The 12,837-nt window shown below is 36.8% G+C and overlaps 2 protein-coding genes across 3 annotated transcripts in view; both read right to left on the bottom strand.

The window, feature by feature from the left end:
• The window catches only part of LOC102605269 (NADPH-dependent diflavin oxidoreductase 1), a 9,476-nt gene extending 3,042 nt beyond the window's left edge, over positions 1-6,434 (bottom strand). Inside the window, exons 1-8 of the mRNA XM_006363061.2 lie at positions 6,194-6,434; positions 6,042-6,119; positions 5,804-5,908; positions 4,173-4,264; positions 2,783-2,967; positions 2,178-2,272; positions 1,606-1,680; positions 1,415-1,525 (exon numbers count right to left, since the gene is read on the bottom strand). Of these exons, the coding sequence (XP_006363123.1) occupies positions 1,415-1,525; positions 1,606-1,680; positions 2,178-2,272; positions 2,783-2,967; positions 4,173-4,264; positions 5,804-5,908; positions 6,042-6,119; positions 6,194-6,340 (888 nt within the window). The 5' untranslated portion in view covers positions 6,341-6,434. The remainder of the gene's footprint in view (positions 1-1,414; positions 1,526-1,605; positions 1,681-2,177; positions 2,273-2,782; positions 2,968-4,172; positions 4,265-5,803; positions 5,909-6,041; positions 6,120-6,193) is intronic.
• A 536-nt stretch (positions 6,435-6,970) lies between these two features.
• The window catches only part of LOC102605599 (HEAT repeat-containing protein 5B), a 34,169-nt gene continuing 28,302 nt past the window's right edge, over positions 6,971-12,837 (bottom strand). For both annotated transcript variants that reach the window (XM_006363063.2, XM_006363062.2), the window contains exons 39-48: positions 12,350-12,808; positions 11,563-11,628; positions 11,109-11,206; positions 10,929-11,019; positions 10,668-10,803; positions 9,861-10,171; positions 9,662-9,793; positions 9,370-9,528; positions 9,170-9,295; positions 6,971-8,625 (exon numbers count right to left, since the gene is read on the bottom strand). In XM_006363063.2, the coding sequence (XP_006363125.1) occupies positions 7,261-8,625; positions 9,170-9,295; positions 9,370-9,528; positions 9,662-9,793; positions 9,861-10,171; positions 10,668-10,803; positions 10,929-11,019; positions 11,109-11,206; positions 11,563-11,628; positions 12,350-12,808 (2,943 nt within the window). In that variant the 3' untranslated portion in view covers positions 6,971-7,260. The remainder of the gene's footprint in view (positions 8,626-9,169; positions 9,296-9,369; positions 9,529-9,661; positions 9,794-9,860; positions 10,172-10,667; positions 10,804-10,928; positions 11,020-11,108; positions 11,207-11,562; positions 11,629-12,349; positions 12,809-12,837) is intronic.

The following is a 12,837-nucleotide window of genomic DNA, read 5'->3' on the forward strand; positions in this document are numbered from 1 at the left end:
CCCCCCCCCCCCCCCCCCCCCCCCCCCCCCCCCCCCACCCCCCCCCCCCCCCCCCCCCAAATAAGTAAATAAATACTGATAAAAAACAAAAAACAATAGAAGAGTTCATACATTGATAAATCTGCCTTTTCAATTGATAAATTGCTAACATTTGCAAACCCTAATCTCACCACAAAGAAGGGAGAAAAGAAAAGAGATGATAAATCTCAAATTCCTCATTGTAGAACAGATTTGTATACATGGTCTCATTAACTTCAACAGCAACAACATATCCAGCGAAATCCCACAAGTGGGGTCGTCTAAGGAGGGTAGAGTGTACGCAGACCTTACCTCGTGGAGGTAGAGACATTCTCATTAACTTATCCAAAGCAAATGAACTTCAGCTACTTCAATGCTTTTATTAACAAGACCTCAGAAACTTATCCTAGAAATTGAAGTGATCTAACCTATTTTTGTATATGATCCCCTCACAAGAAGTGCTAATACATTCCCCATCCCCCACCCCCACCTCTTAGCTCTCCAACAAGGAGGTTTTGGTGGTGCCTGTATTGTCATAGTTTGTGCTGCTGCTTACCTATCTATTTCTGACTTCTTCAACTTCAAAAAGGTTCCATCCCACTGAAATTTTTGAAGTTAAATTTTATTAGCAAAAGTAGCATAAGAAGGGGACAGGTACTCATCTGGAGCTTAGGAAGTCAAGTAAAGTACCAGTCATATACAATCTTCATATAACCCCCAAAAGCTAAAATACTTGGACAGTGTATTTTAGTCTATGCACAGCTGCAGACTCATCTTCAAACACCTAAAATTCCCTCCTTCCCACACAGCCCACAGAATACATGCTGGCACAGTGATCCACAGAACACACTGTTCTTTATTCTGTTTTAAGAAAGTTCAGAATAGGACCCCCAGAAAGTTAGTGTGTAACTGGAAATTCAACCTTAGTTCAGGGGTGTACTAATGCCTTTTCCCTTTAATTGTATCTCTTTAATTAATTGAAGTTTGAACTCCTTATTTTTGTTCTTTTTAATATGGTAAACTGCAGTCCCCAAATGCGCTACTCAGGAGCCCAGTAATGGCCCTTTCTCACTTGCTCCCTTGGTTAATTAAATCCCAAATTAGAGGTGCAGGGTCTTTACCACTAGGTAATGCTCCCTTGTCTACCATATCCCAAATCCTTTGCAATACTTGTACGCTTTCCCTTTGAGTTGCACTTAACATTTCCAAATACTTGCAATCCATGTGATAATAGACCATATTAACATAGGTAAATCATGCAAATCACATTCCATGAAAAATTACACAATAAACACCTTCAAAGATGCATGAATGCAAAATAATGTCTAGGAGGAAGATTTGAAGGAGCAGGGTCCTAGTGACAGCAAGAAAGTCAAGAAAGTAAACAAATACATACTTGGATATATGATTCAGGGTTCAAATTACAGCGCTTTATGAAGGCATCTACAGCTGCAGCATCTTGGCCAGGGAGAATATGAACAACATCACCAACCTCATACTCAATACTCTGAGATCATAAAGGAAATCATCAAAAGGATCATATGAGGTGAAAGGAGTAAAAGAAAGATTAGAATGTACAGCACTTACAGATGAAACAGCTTCAAATTCAAAATGGCGGACATCTTTCCCAGAGCCAGCCTTACTTAATGGATCATTTTTAACCTACATCAATAACGTGAATAAAAAAAGAATATATCAATGCCTACATCACAACCATCACCATTGAAGAGAGAGAGAGTTATATATTCAAACAAGTGTTGGCAACATCTTTTTAGTGGGTTTTTGGTGCCATATTTCTGCAGTAAGCACTTCTCACAACGAAAAACAGTTATATATCTTGTTGATGAAGTGGTTCAGAATTCCATCATAATGAAAAAAATAAAATTCCTCAACTGAATGACACTAATTATGATATCTTCAAGGATGATATCAATTATATGTCATTTCTGTTTGAGCTCAGAGATGCTCAGAATATATGCTACTCTATTAGAGAGACACTAGCACTTTGTTACAATCACTTTTGCTTGGTAAGAATCACAAGTGAATCCACAACAAAAATTCCCTGTTTCAGGAGCAGGAGCTATTCAACTTCCACAAGCGACAGTTCCAGTGCATGCATTGACACATAATCGAAAGAAATGTATATAGAGATCGTGTACCATTTTTAAGAAGCACTCGGGACTGTACTTTCCAGCAAGTTTTCCTGGCAATATGAAGCGCGTGCTCTCAATCTGCATTTCGAGAAGCTTGACATCTGCAAATTCACAGGTTTTATCACTACTACATGTTGAAAGACAACTAACAGAAGCCTTTAGGCCAAAAAACCATACAATAAATAAGAAACACTCCAGCTTATTCAGAAAAACAAATAGCAAAAAGTACAAGAAACAATAATTAGATGCACTCATGCATCAAAATAATAGGAAGAAAATGATTTTCCAAAGCTCATTAGTGACAGGATAACAAGTAAAAAATTCCTGATAGTCCTGAAGGTACTCCAGAACAAACTACACAAACTTATGCATGAGTTCTACTTATCAAAAAAACAAAAAAATTATGTATGAGTTCTCTTTTGTATCATTAAAGGTTTTATATATATATATATAGTGATCTTTCCTTGTAGGGGATAGTTTCTCCATAAATCCAGGCTTATAAATGCTTTCATGCACTGAAATTTTATTGACTGTCATCCAGAACTCTGAACCTACAATGACCTGAAGTTTAAAGCAGATGTTGATTCCTCAAGTACAATTTAGCAAGTTACCTGGGATAGATGAAAAGTTTGAAGTCCCTTCCACAACATCATGATAAGTAATCTGTACTTTAGGTTGATCCATCAAACTCATATTTGAAGTCATCAATTCTGGACCTTTAGGAAATAATTTCGGATCTTTTTGGTATAATGCTTTCCACAAGGTGGACATCCAAGGATCCAGAGCACCTTCATACCTGCAAAAGGAAATTTGATGCATCAATTCAACCTTCGAAGAGAACAGCGGCTAAATAACAAGACATTCTTCAGGGCGCCCATGATAACCAGATGAATGGCATGATAAAGTGAACAGACATAAGGTGATAGACAAAGAGCAGTTCCTAAAATTCTTCTTTATGATAACTGAGAAATCCGGTCGTTTCATCTTTGAAACTCGGTGGATAATGAGCTTCCCCTCTACCCTCTCCAACATCTCTCCTCCCTCTAACCTGAAATTCTGCTAGAGTATTTGAAAAAATTTCAGAAGAAACGAAGAAAGAGGAGCACTCAACATAAGCAGGTGAGCAGCCTCTCCAAAGCAGTAAAGCCATTGTATTCCTAAAGTAAAGAAGCTTCAGCACATATAATCAACTACAATCACGTAGAGAGCAAAAACTTCTGCATTCTTAAATTACCATTACCTACAAAACAAGGAAGATTCAAGATCCTAACATGCAAATTCTTTTAGATCTGTCTCCTGAAGAGTTGGATTGAAGAAGTTTAATGTCATTCAATCCCTGTGGTTTAGTTGAATAAATATTAAATGGACAAATAATCATCCTGTATATCACATTGGATTCTCCTTCTTAACAATTGCAAAAGATGATGAAACAACACGCTCGTTTGGACAGAAGGAAACAGAAAGGTGCTTTTGATTAGTTCAAAAAAATTATTTTTCAGTTCAAAAAGGTGCTTTGAAGATAGTGTTAACTCAATCCAAATGATCAAGTTTAATTGCATTTTTTTTAATTGTTACTAATTTTGTTTTACTTTTGGTGCAAGGAATTAATAGATGAGGCTGAATCACTGTTAGCATTTATGGAATTGGAATTCCTACAGGAATAGAAGGGAATACTTTTGCCTTTTGCTATACCTGTAAAGAATTGTTAGCAGCATCTTAGGGAAGTACATTATAATCCTTACATTCTCCACACAAAAAGAGGGCAAAAGAAGAGCAAAAAAACAAAAGATGATGAAACAACAGAAGAAAAGGACAAGCTAAACAGGATACATGATGAAATTCAGACCCTATTTCATTATGAGTGGTTTCCTGATTCAACCAATCTACAACATAACATGTGCATTAACAGTGCAGAAGGCCAGATCTTCATGCAGGAATCACTGCAGATGATCAGGCAAAATAAATCTACTATTCCTCTACAAGATTAAAAGTTAACAATACCCTGAAGAGTGCTGATCATCTCCCAGACCTCTTTCCACCACTGCTGTCGCACCAAGATCTGAAAGTCTTTTGTCAAGTTTCTTTGCAACGAACTGCAGCAATAAAATCCATACATCAACATTCAAAGATGGAATACATAATTTCATAAATCTAAAATTTTCTAGATTAAATATTTGCTAGGGCAACAATTCAACCGACAAGCAAAAAAGTCATCTAGAAACACAAAGCACAGATATTGACCAGGATCACTGCCTGTCTTTGTTACAAAGGGAATAAATATATCTTATGGAAAGACAAAGTTGAAAAGTAATTTCAATTACCTAACTGATAAGCCTAAAACACCACAAGACACAGGCCAGAGTTATATCTCAGAAAAAGCGAAAAAGCTGGAGGAGTAAAAAGAGTTTCAAAAAGAAAAGTAGGAAGATTAAACCTCAAGGGTTTTCTTTCTGCTATTATCATTTCTCCTCAGAGTACCATTCTCTTTCCACAGTTCTGGGGCTGTTCTGTCAGTACAGTTGAGGTATCCTAATATCATGTTTTCTTTCTCTTTTTCCCCAATTCCCACTTTTGTCAACATAAACTAGTGATGCACAGTTAAATAAGAACTGTGAAGAAAGATATTCATTCTTAGAAGAAACAATGACACCTCTACGTCTCTCAAGCACATTAAAGTACGAGGATTGCACCAAGCATGGAAATCAGTTGGTTGCTGAAAATATAATCTTTTTTCTCTAGATTTGATTTCGAAATTGAACAATAAGCTCTACTCGTAGGCTTGGTGCCTGGGTCACTGGATTCACTCCAGAATCTGGCCCTAAACATTCCAAGATGATATGACTATATTGGTAAAGTTCTTGCGTACCTGACGACAGGGTTCCCGTTCACTTATCAGAGTGGTTTTCAAATACAGGATTCGCCAAATGACTAATACGATTATTCTGTCCCTAGTTATTGAGGAAATGAAAATGGATGTCCAGTCATTGAGGAGATGAAAATGGCAAAGCATATTCTTGTTGTATGCATGGGCATTGCAAATATTTAAAGGATGTAGATAGCAGATTAAATACCCCTGTTCCTCCTATGTAGTAACAACGAAAACATGTTAAAACATAAAAGCCTAGTCAACTTCTGAAGAATCATTTTTGCGACTTCTCTGTTCCATACAGTGCTTTACCATTCTCTTCCATTATATTAGTTATGGATTTCAGCTGTTTGAAATGAATATATTGCTGGTGACAGTTCGTAATTTGGTGAAGGATTGAGATATTAGTCATCAGCCATTTTGCTGTTATAAATATTAGAACTAAATTATTCTCCTTACATTAGTGAATAAACTTTTGACCCCTTGTTAAGTCACAAAAGCTAATGAGATTGGTTCTGCTCATAGTCTTGTATTGTTTAGGAGAATGGTATAACTGCATATTGGTTACATGATTCACTAAGAGCCCATATCTGGACTTTGTGCTATGGGATACCTATCAAATTGAAATTATAGACATCAAGATTCTCTGGGAGAACTGAACCAGTTGATCCAAATCTTCAAATCAGACTGAGTTGCTTTTGGAAAATCTTAAGCTAAAATAGCAGATAAACAATGAAAAGTAGTATTAGGTAGAGCGAGTGTGTACATTATATTTCTGGTAGCCTGAATCACCCAAACCAAACACAGCATAGTTGACTCTACTAAGCCAGTTCTGGGTAAGATTCCTTTGCAAGAGAAACTTCCAAAATACCTAAAAGAAAAAGACAAGAAAACGAAGAAGTTACAATTATGTACAGTGTCTTCAGGAGTTACACCTACAAGAAACATCAAATATCATGGACCTAATAAACACACGAGAAGCTTAATGGCGATAACAAACAAACCTTAATAGAATCTGGGTTGTCCCCTTGACCTGTAGTTGAGACCACAAAGATTACAATTTCTTGGTCCGGTAGAGAACTCTAACAAAAAGAATGAATAACTAATTAGACCTGTAATTGTTTCTGAAGCAATGAGGAGAGGAAAGGAAAATTACAGGGTCAAAATCATCAACAGAGAGCAACAAGACGGGGCATCCTCTACGCTCAGCTTCACGGCCAAGACGCTCAGCGGCGTCTATGGCATTACCAGTCTCAGATGCATATAAAATTAATAGCTTCTTTGGCTTCTCCTCCATCACCATTGATTGGTTACTGCAATTGAAGTCTTTTGGAATTCAAGAAGATACTAACGGAGCGATAGCGTACTCTTTGCGGGCGCCGTCATAATGGGAACCCCTTTTGTTTTTAATCAAAGAACCCGCGTTAAACCCATTTTTTTTTCAGTAGTAGCAATAGTTTTTTGCTTTTGTTTATTTTTACTTTATACTTTAAAAAATTCAATTAATTTTCTTTTTCGAGTCATATAAATTTTAAACAGTTTTTTTTTAATTACGTCAAAAACAATTATAGAAAAACATCACGTCGAAAACATTAAACAAGTAATAATTATGTCTTAAGAGCTGATTAATTTCCAAAAGAGCCACTGAAAGAAATTGAGTTTTCATTGAACTCCTAACCAAATAATGGTGTGTGGTCTTCTTCCGTTTTTCAAAGTTTAAAGGCAAAATCTCTAAGAAACAAAATGGCAATGAAGTCATTTTGTATGAATGAAGGGTAATTTAAGTTTACCGTTATTCAAGAGATTAGGAGAGATTACGTTGATAAGTTTTAAAAAATTGCCTTAAATGTAGTGGAAATAATCGTTGTGTTTTAACATGGCTATGTCAAATGACTTTATGGCATATGAAAAGTTAAAGAAGCAATCTCTGATCTCTCTCTAGCAAAAAATCATTAGCTGATAAACAATATATAGCACTCTGCAGTACATTCATGGAGAAGAATATCTTTACAATGAAAAAACCTTAACCTCACGCAGCACTAAAATAGTTCTTCTATCTTCAATAAATATTGCCAAACATTGTCAACAATAATACTAACTTTACATAAACCTATTGTGGTGACCTTTCCTAATTTTGGTGCCATTATAGGCTTCAACTGTTTCCTGCTAATCATTTTGGGTCAAAAGAGACCCTGGACTTTTGTAGGCAATTTAACGTGGTCATCATTTTTTGTCAAGGCTGACTAGTTCGTCACCTTCTAAATTTTTAGGAGACTGCTCGGCCAATTCTATATTAGAATGCTGGTCTTTGTTTTCTGCATTTCTCTCTTCATGGTGATCAAGTGTAGTTTGTTCTAAATTTTTAGGAGATCGCTCAGACAAATCTATATCAGAACATAGGTCTTCATTTTCTGTTTTTCTCTCCTCATGGTAATCCTCGAGTGAGGTCATGTCTTTCATATCCTTCTCCTCATGATGATCCTTGACTGTGGTTATGTCTCTCATATCCTTCTCCTCATGGTGATCATCAAGTGTAGTTTGTTCCAACTTTTTAGGAGACTGCTCAGACAGATCTATATCAGAACGTTGGTCTTCGTTATCTGTTTTTCTCTTCTCACGGTGACTCTTGAGTGAGGTTATGTCTTTCAAATCCTTCTCCTCATGGTGATCCTCGAGTGAGGTTGTGTCTTTCAAATCCTTCCCCTCTTGGTGATCCTTGATTGAGGTGATGTCTCTCATTTCCTCATCCTCATGGTGATCATCAAGTGTAATTTGTTCTTTCATGTCTTCATTGCGGTCATCAAGTGGCATGCTTTGTATTTCAGCAGGTTGAATATTCGGCAAAGCACCTTCATTTGTTTCACTAGATTCCTCTCTACTTCTCTGATGATCCTCATAAGAGGAACCATGTGCTTTTACATCTTCAGAAGACAAATTGCCGCCTGTTCTCTTTTGGACCTCCAGATTTTCACATGTTTCAGGGCCTTTTCCTACCTCAGACTGAGAATCAGGCAAGATCACATCACCTTGGCGTAACACTGCTCTATCCTTCTCCATGTGGTGAGCATCAGATAACTTGTCATCATGGAAGCCATCTTGGGAACCATTAAGATCCTGTGTCTGGTTGCTGCTATCTGCATTGCCTGACAGAGTCTCATCATCACTAGCCATTTGATTTTCAGCAGTAATTTCTCCTACCTCATCCTCAGGTATTGAAATAGTTTCTCCCTCCAAGCCACCATCTGAAATTGTAGCAGTAGTTTCTTCTACCTCATCCTGTGGTACAGAAATGGATTCTCCCTTAAAGCCATCATCTGAAATTGTGTTTTCAATTGAGCGAGAATCCTGGAACACAGTTTTAGTAGGATCAACTTCGTTCGTAGAAGGAAAAGACTGAAAAGTATCCCAATCATCTTCTTCCTCTTCCTCGGAATTGTCCTCCACCTCTTCACTGCAAGGAGCTGAAACAATAATTTCCTCTTTTCTACTTTCCTCTATTTTTGCAGGCAACTTGATAATAAAAGATGGTCCAGTAGAATTGACTTGTTTCTGGTTCTGGTCTTGCATCACAGAAGCACGTATTATATCCTGCAAGCATAACATTCAATACTATGAATATCTTATTGGTTTCTGCTAACCAAAACTGTATTAACTCATTGAGCCACTCAATACATGCATAAAACTATAAAATCCTTTACAGCCATAGTTTACTGCCAGACGTTAGTGTTAAGAGAGGAAAAATCTCCAGTTAAAACCTTGATGCCAGATTTTGCAGTCAAAATCCCAAAAGAGGGGAAAGGGCTGGTGGACCCTACATAAGAGAAGCACTCCCTTGCGACAATCTCTGTGCTACTACTGTTTTGAAACATCAGAAATTTTTTGATGCACTTCCAAATATAACTGTATTCCAATCAAATTTCAAATTCATTTAAGACGACAAATTAAACAATGATCTGAAGTTTTGTCCCCCCGAAAAAAATCGAACTACAATAACATTTAATTAATACTAAAACATGGAATGAAAGTAGTACAAGGTTCTTAACCTCTACAGTTACCTTACGTGTCAATATTACGATATCAGAAGAACTAGAAAGCATCAAGAAAGAGCACATATTTATAATAAAGTTATAACCTGCAATTGTTGTCTTCTCATCATGGGCATTGTCAGTAAAACCTCCTTGATACAAGCAGATGAGTCAGGGAGTTGAGCCAGTTGTGTAACCAATTTTATAGTTGTGATCTTCAAATCACGTGCTTCCTACAAAGTAAACAAGAACACAATCAGCCAGTGAAGGCAAACAAAGCAAACATAAGTTTCATATATAGCAGAACCTGAGAAGAATTCTCTGACGTTGTAAAAAGGAGAACAGCTTCCAAAAACAGATTCATTAGGCATTTCTGACACTCATTAGTTCTTGAAAGTGTCTGAAGAAGCATTAAAACCTTCAAACACTCCCCAGCAATAGCCACCACTTCCCTGTTCATAGGTGTCTGCCATCAATAGAAAACTATCAGGTTCTGTAAGAACGCGAAATTCAAATCTATTGTCCACCCCAGCTCCTGGCGCCAAATACAAGAATTTAAATTTGCACGTGGAAAATACATAAAACTGAACTTTGGCTACCTTAAAGAGTTTCTGGATTACAGACCCAAGGTCTTCAACAAGTTCCCCAACAAAGAATACAAAGAATGAGTACTCCGAATTGATTTTCCTTGTTCGCACGCCTTTCAGTATTTGCAACCCAATTGCTTGGACCTGCAGTAGACAAATTATGTACGCTAACCAGTGAACAAAAGCATCATTTGAAATAAGATCTGCTTACCTGAATGTCAGCATCAGTAAGAGCACTCCTGAAGCACCGGGTGGCATTGCATATCATGGCATAAAATACTGGCTTACATCCTTGATTTTCTTCAAGAAGTTGAATTTCAAAAGCTAGTTTAGCAAATGAAGTAGTCTGTTCAAGAGAGAGAGCAAGCTTCAACAGCAGCAGTTTATGTAAGTTGGACCTCTTATTCTCAAGCTGATGAATTCCTTTAGTGCAATTCTCAGCCAAAATAACACTCGCAGTCAGACAAGTTCTTGTTATTGTCATCAAGTAACCAATGCTGTCATTTCCAAGTTCAGAGATATCTGTATTTAAAGCAAATAACCATCACTCAAGTACGATAAATAAGTTACTGTGGACTACTTCAAGATTGGAAATCAATAAATGGAAAACAGCACTTTCTCTAGATTATGCAATCTAACCTGGAGCTCACAATCTGGCTCAAGAATATTTTTTTTTCATGTTTCCAAGAATTTCCAGATTTGAAGGATCTCTAGTTTGGAGCCTAATTTGCATTAACTGACAAATTATTTAACGCTGGATTGACAAGAACCTGAATAGAGTGAAATGGATATAGAGGAGTCGTATAACTGACCCTGACCAATCAAGGCATATTTGATTGATTTTTTCATGCGAAAAGAAACACAAACATTAAATAAACTGACTCCATACATTGGGGAAAGAGTTAATTATGAGTACTAGACTGAACAAGATGCTAATTAAAACAAGCTCAAAAGCTTTCTTTACAGCCTAATAATCTAAAGAGGAAGGACCTGAATGCGCCTTATGAGAATTGCTTACCAGTAACATATGTTTTCATCACAGAAGTTAGACACTGGACAAAATCATGAACTCTTGAAAGGGAAATTTCGGTTGAAGCCCTTTCAATGCACTTGTAACCAACCAAAAGAAAACCCAAAATTGATTTCAAACCCATCTGCATGAAAACCGTAAAAAAATGATTAACTATCAACGGATGAAAAATTGAAACGTGGAAGCAGTAGAAGCTTAAAAATATTTACTAGAGACCAAAAGGAACTGTCTGTAAAACATGACACCCACCTTTGGCTCATATTGTTTTAAAAGTGTTGGTGCTGTGGTAAGTAAGACAGAAACAATATCGTCCCAGCTTAAATGGTATTGAGAAGTTGCACTGACAAAAAGAAAGCAAGTTAGTTCAAAATTACTTTTTTTTACTGTTCATGAACAAGGTAATTTGACTTCATCGAAAAGAAGTGGTACCTTGTGAAGGATTTAAAAAGAAGTGCCAAATAAAGTTCTGATACTAAATACACAAAACTTTCGGTCTTTAGGAAATCCAAGGGGCAGTTCTGCACAATCTGCCAAACAAACCGAAAGAAACAAGAAGTTAAAAAGACAGATTTTTATGGGGCTCTTATGCACATATAAATAAGCAATTGAAATATGTTCCTGCATCTACTATAAGAAAATACGTCCAAAATAAACCATAAAAGAACTTTATGGCATCAAGTCCTTTAGATTACACAAAAAATATTTAAAATGACAACCAAAAGGCCATACATGAAAGGAAATCATACGCAACGCAGAAAGTTAAAGGCAACAAAGATAAAACCAGGGTGCATATTAATTTCATTTAAATTGATGGAGAGACCCTTCATTAACTAACTACATCTTGAATGTAATAGCATGATCATGACATGAAATGGGATCTTACCTGTGATAAAATAGAGATAGCAAAATTGTCCCATGTATCTTCAACAAAAATGGAGAAAAAGCAAACCTGCATCCAATTAAATTTTGAGCTTTGATTAGACTTTGCGAAAGGCACATCAAATGAGAATATCTAACCTAACACTTCCTGCACCTCCTAGTGTAGAAATTAAAATGTTAATCCACTAATATGCCTTCTCCTTTTTCACTAATAATGATTTAGCACTTCCCTAAGACGATAAGAAAGAAATGAAGGAGGATTTTGGGATACTAGAAGAACGGGTAACTTCCCTAATCCACTGTGCAAAATGCATACTCTCTAGCTTCATAAAAATGGGTAATAGGAACTCCAAATGATAGCGCTCTGGTGGCTCCATTTATTTAATCAGGTAGTGCTCTGGTGGCTCCATAATACCATGTAACTAATTGGTTATAGCTTTTCATTACTCATTACCAAGTAAGCAATTTGCACAAACCCACAAATAAAGCACATGTCAGAAAATTTCAAGATTCAATCGCTGAAACTAGCATTTCAAGGTTGATGATAATCAAGGTTCAGAATTAGAATGTCAAAAGTTGAAGAATGACAACATTGCTATTCTCTAAGAAGAAACAAATTGATCATTGGCAATATCTATGTAAGGTTTTGCATAGTTGATCACCTATGTGATGTCTAGAGAACCTTAAAATGCACATCCAAGAAATATAACATCCATAATGTGAATCAGACAGAACAAACAACCAAACTACATTAGAGTGACTTAGCATGAAGAACAAGACACTGAAAGTACCTGCAGCAGTTCTTGACAGGAATCCATAGTGAGAAATCCTACACTAAAGAATCTCTCCGCTAACAGGACTTGAAACACAGGCAGAGCAACTTTGCACAACTCCAAAGCAATTGACTTTACTTCATCACTAACACAGCCACCACTTAATAATATGGTATTGACAGAGCCAATATGTAGCCTAGATTCACCAAGAACTGAATCTTGCCCCTGAAATAGAAGAAGAAGAGCAAAGCCCCACAAAAATTGAAATTCTTCTGAACCCAACTCAACCATGTTATAACCCGAAATTAAGTCTGTAATAGACTGTTCTTCAGTTTCTGAGGATCCTTTTATGTAAGTGTTCAAAGGAACTGCATCTAATGCCACCGCTTGCACGATCAGTGGCCAAGCTTCTTCCAGACATGCCAGCAACATAGTTGAAACTAGTGTAGACTGAATCCCATCAAGAAACGGTTTCCACTGCATGTAGTGCATATAGGAACATGGGA

The sequence above is a fragment of the Solanum tuberosum genome, unplaced genomic scaffold (genome assembly GCF_000226075.1).
Source record: "Solanum tuberosum cultivar DM 1-3 516 R44 unplaced genomic scaffold, SolTub_3.0 scf00423, whole genome shotgun sequence".
Classification (NCBI taxonomy): Eukaryota; Viridiplantae; Streptophyta; class Magnoliopsida; order Solanales; family Solanaceae; genus Solanum; species Solanum tuberosum.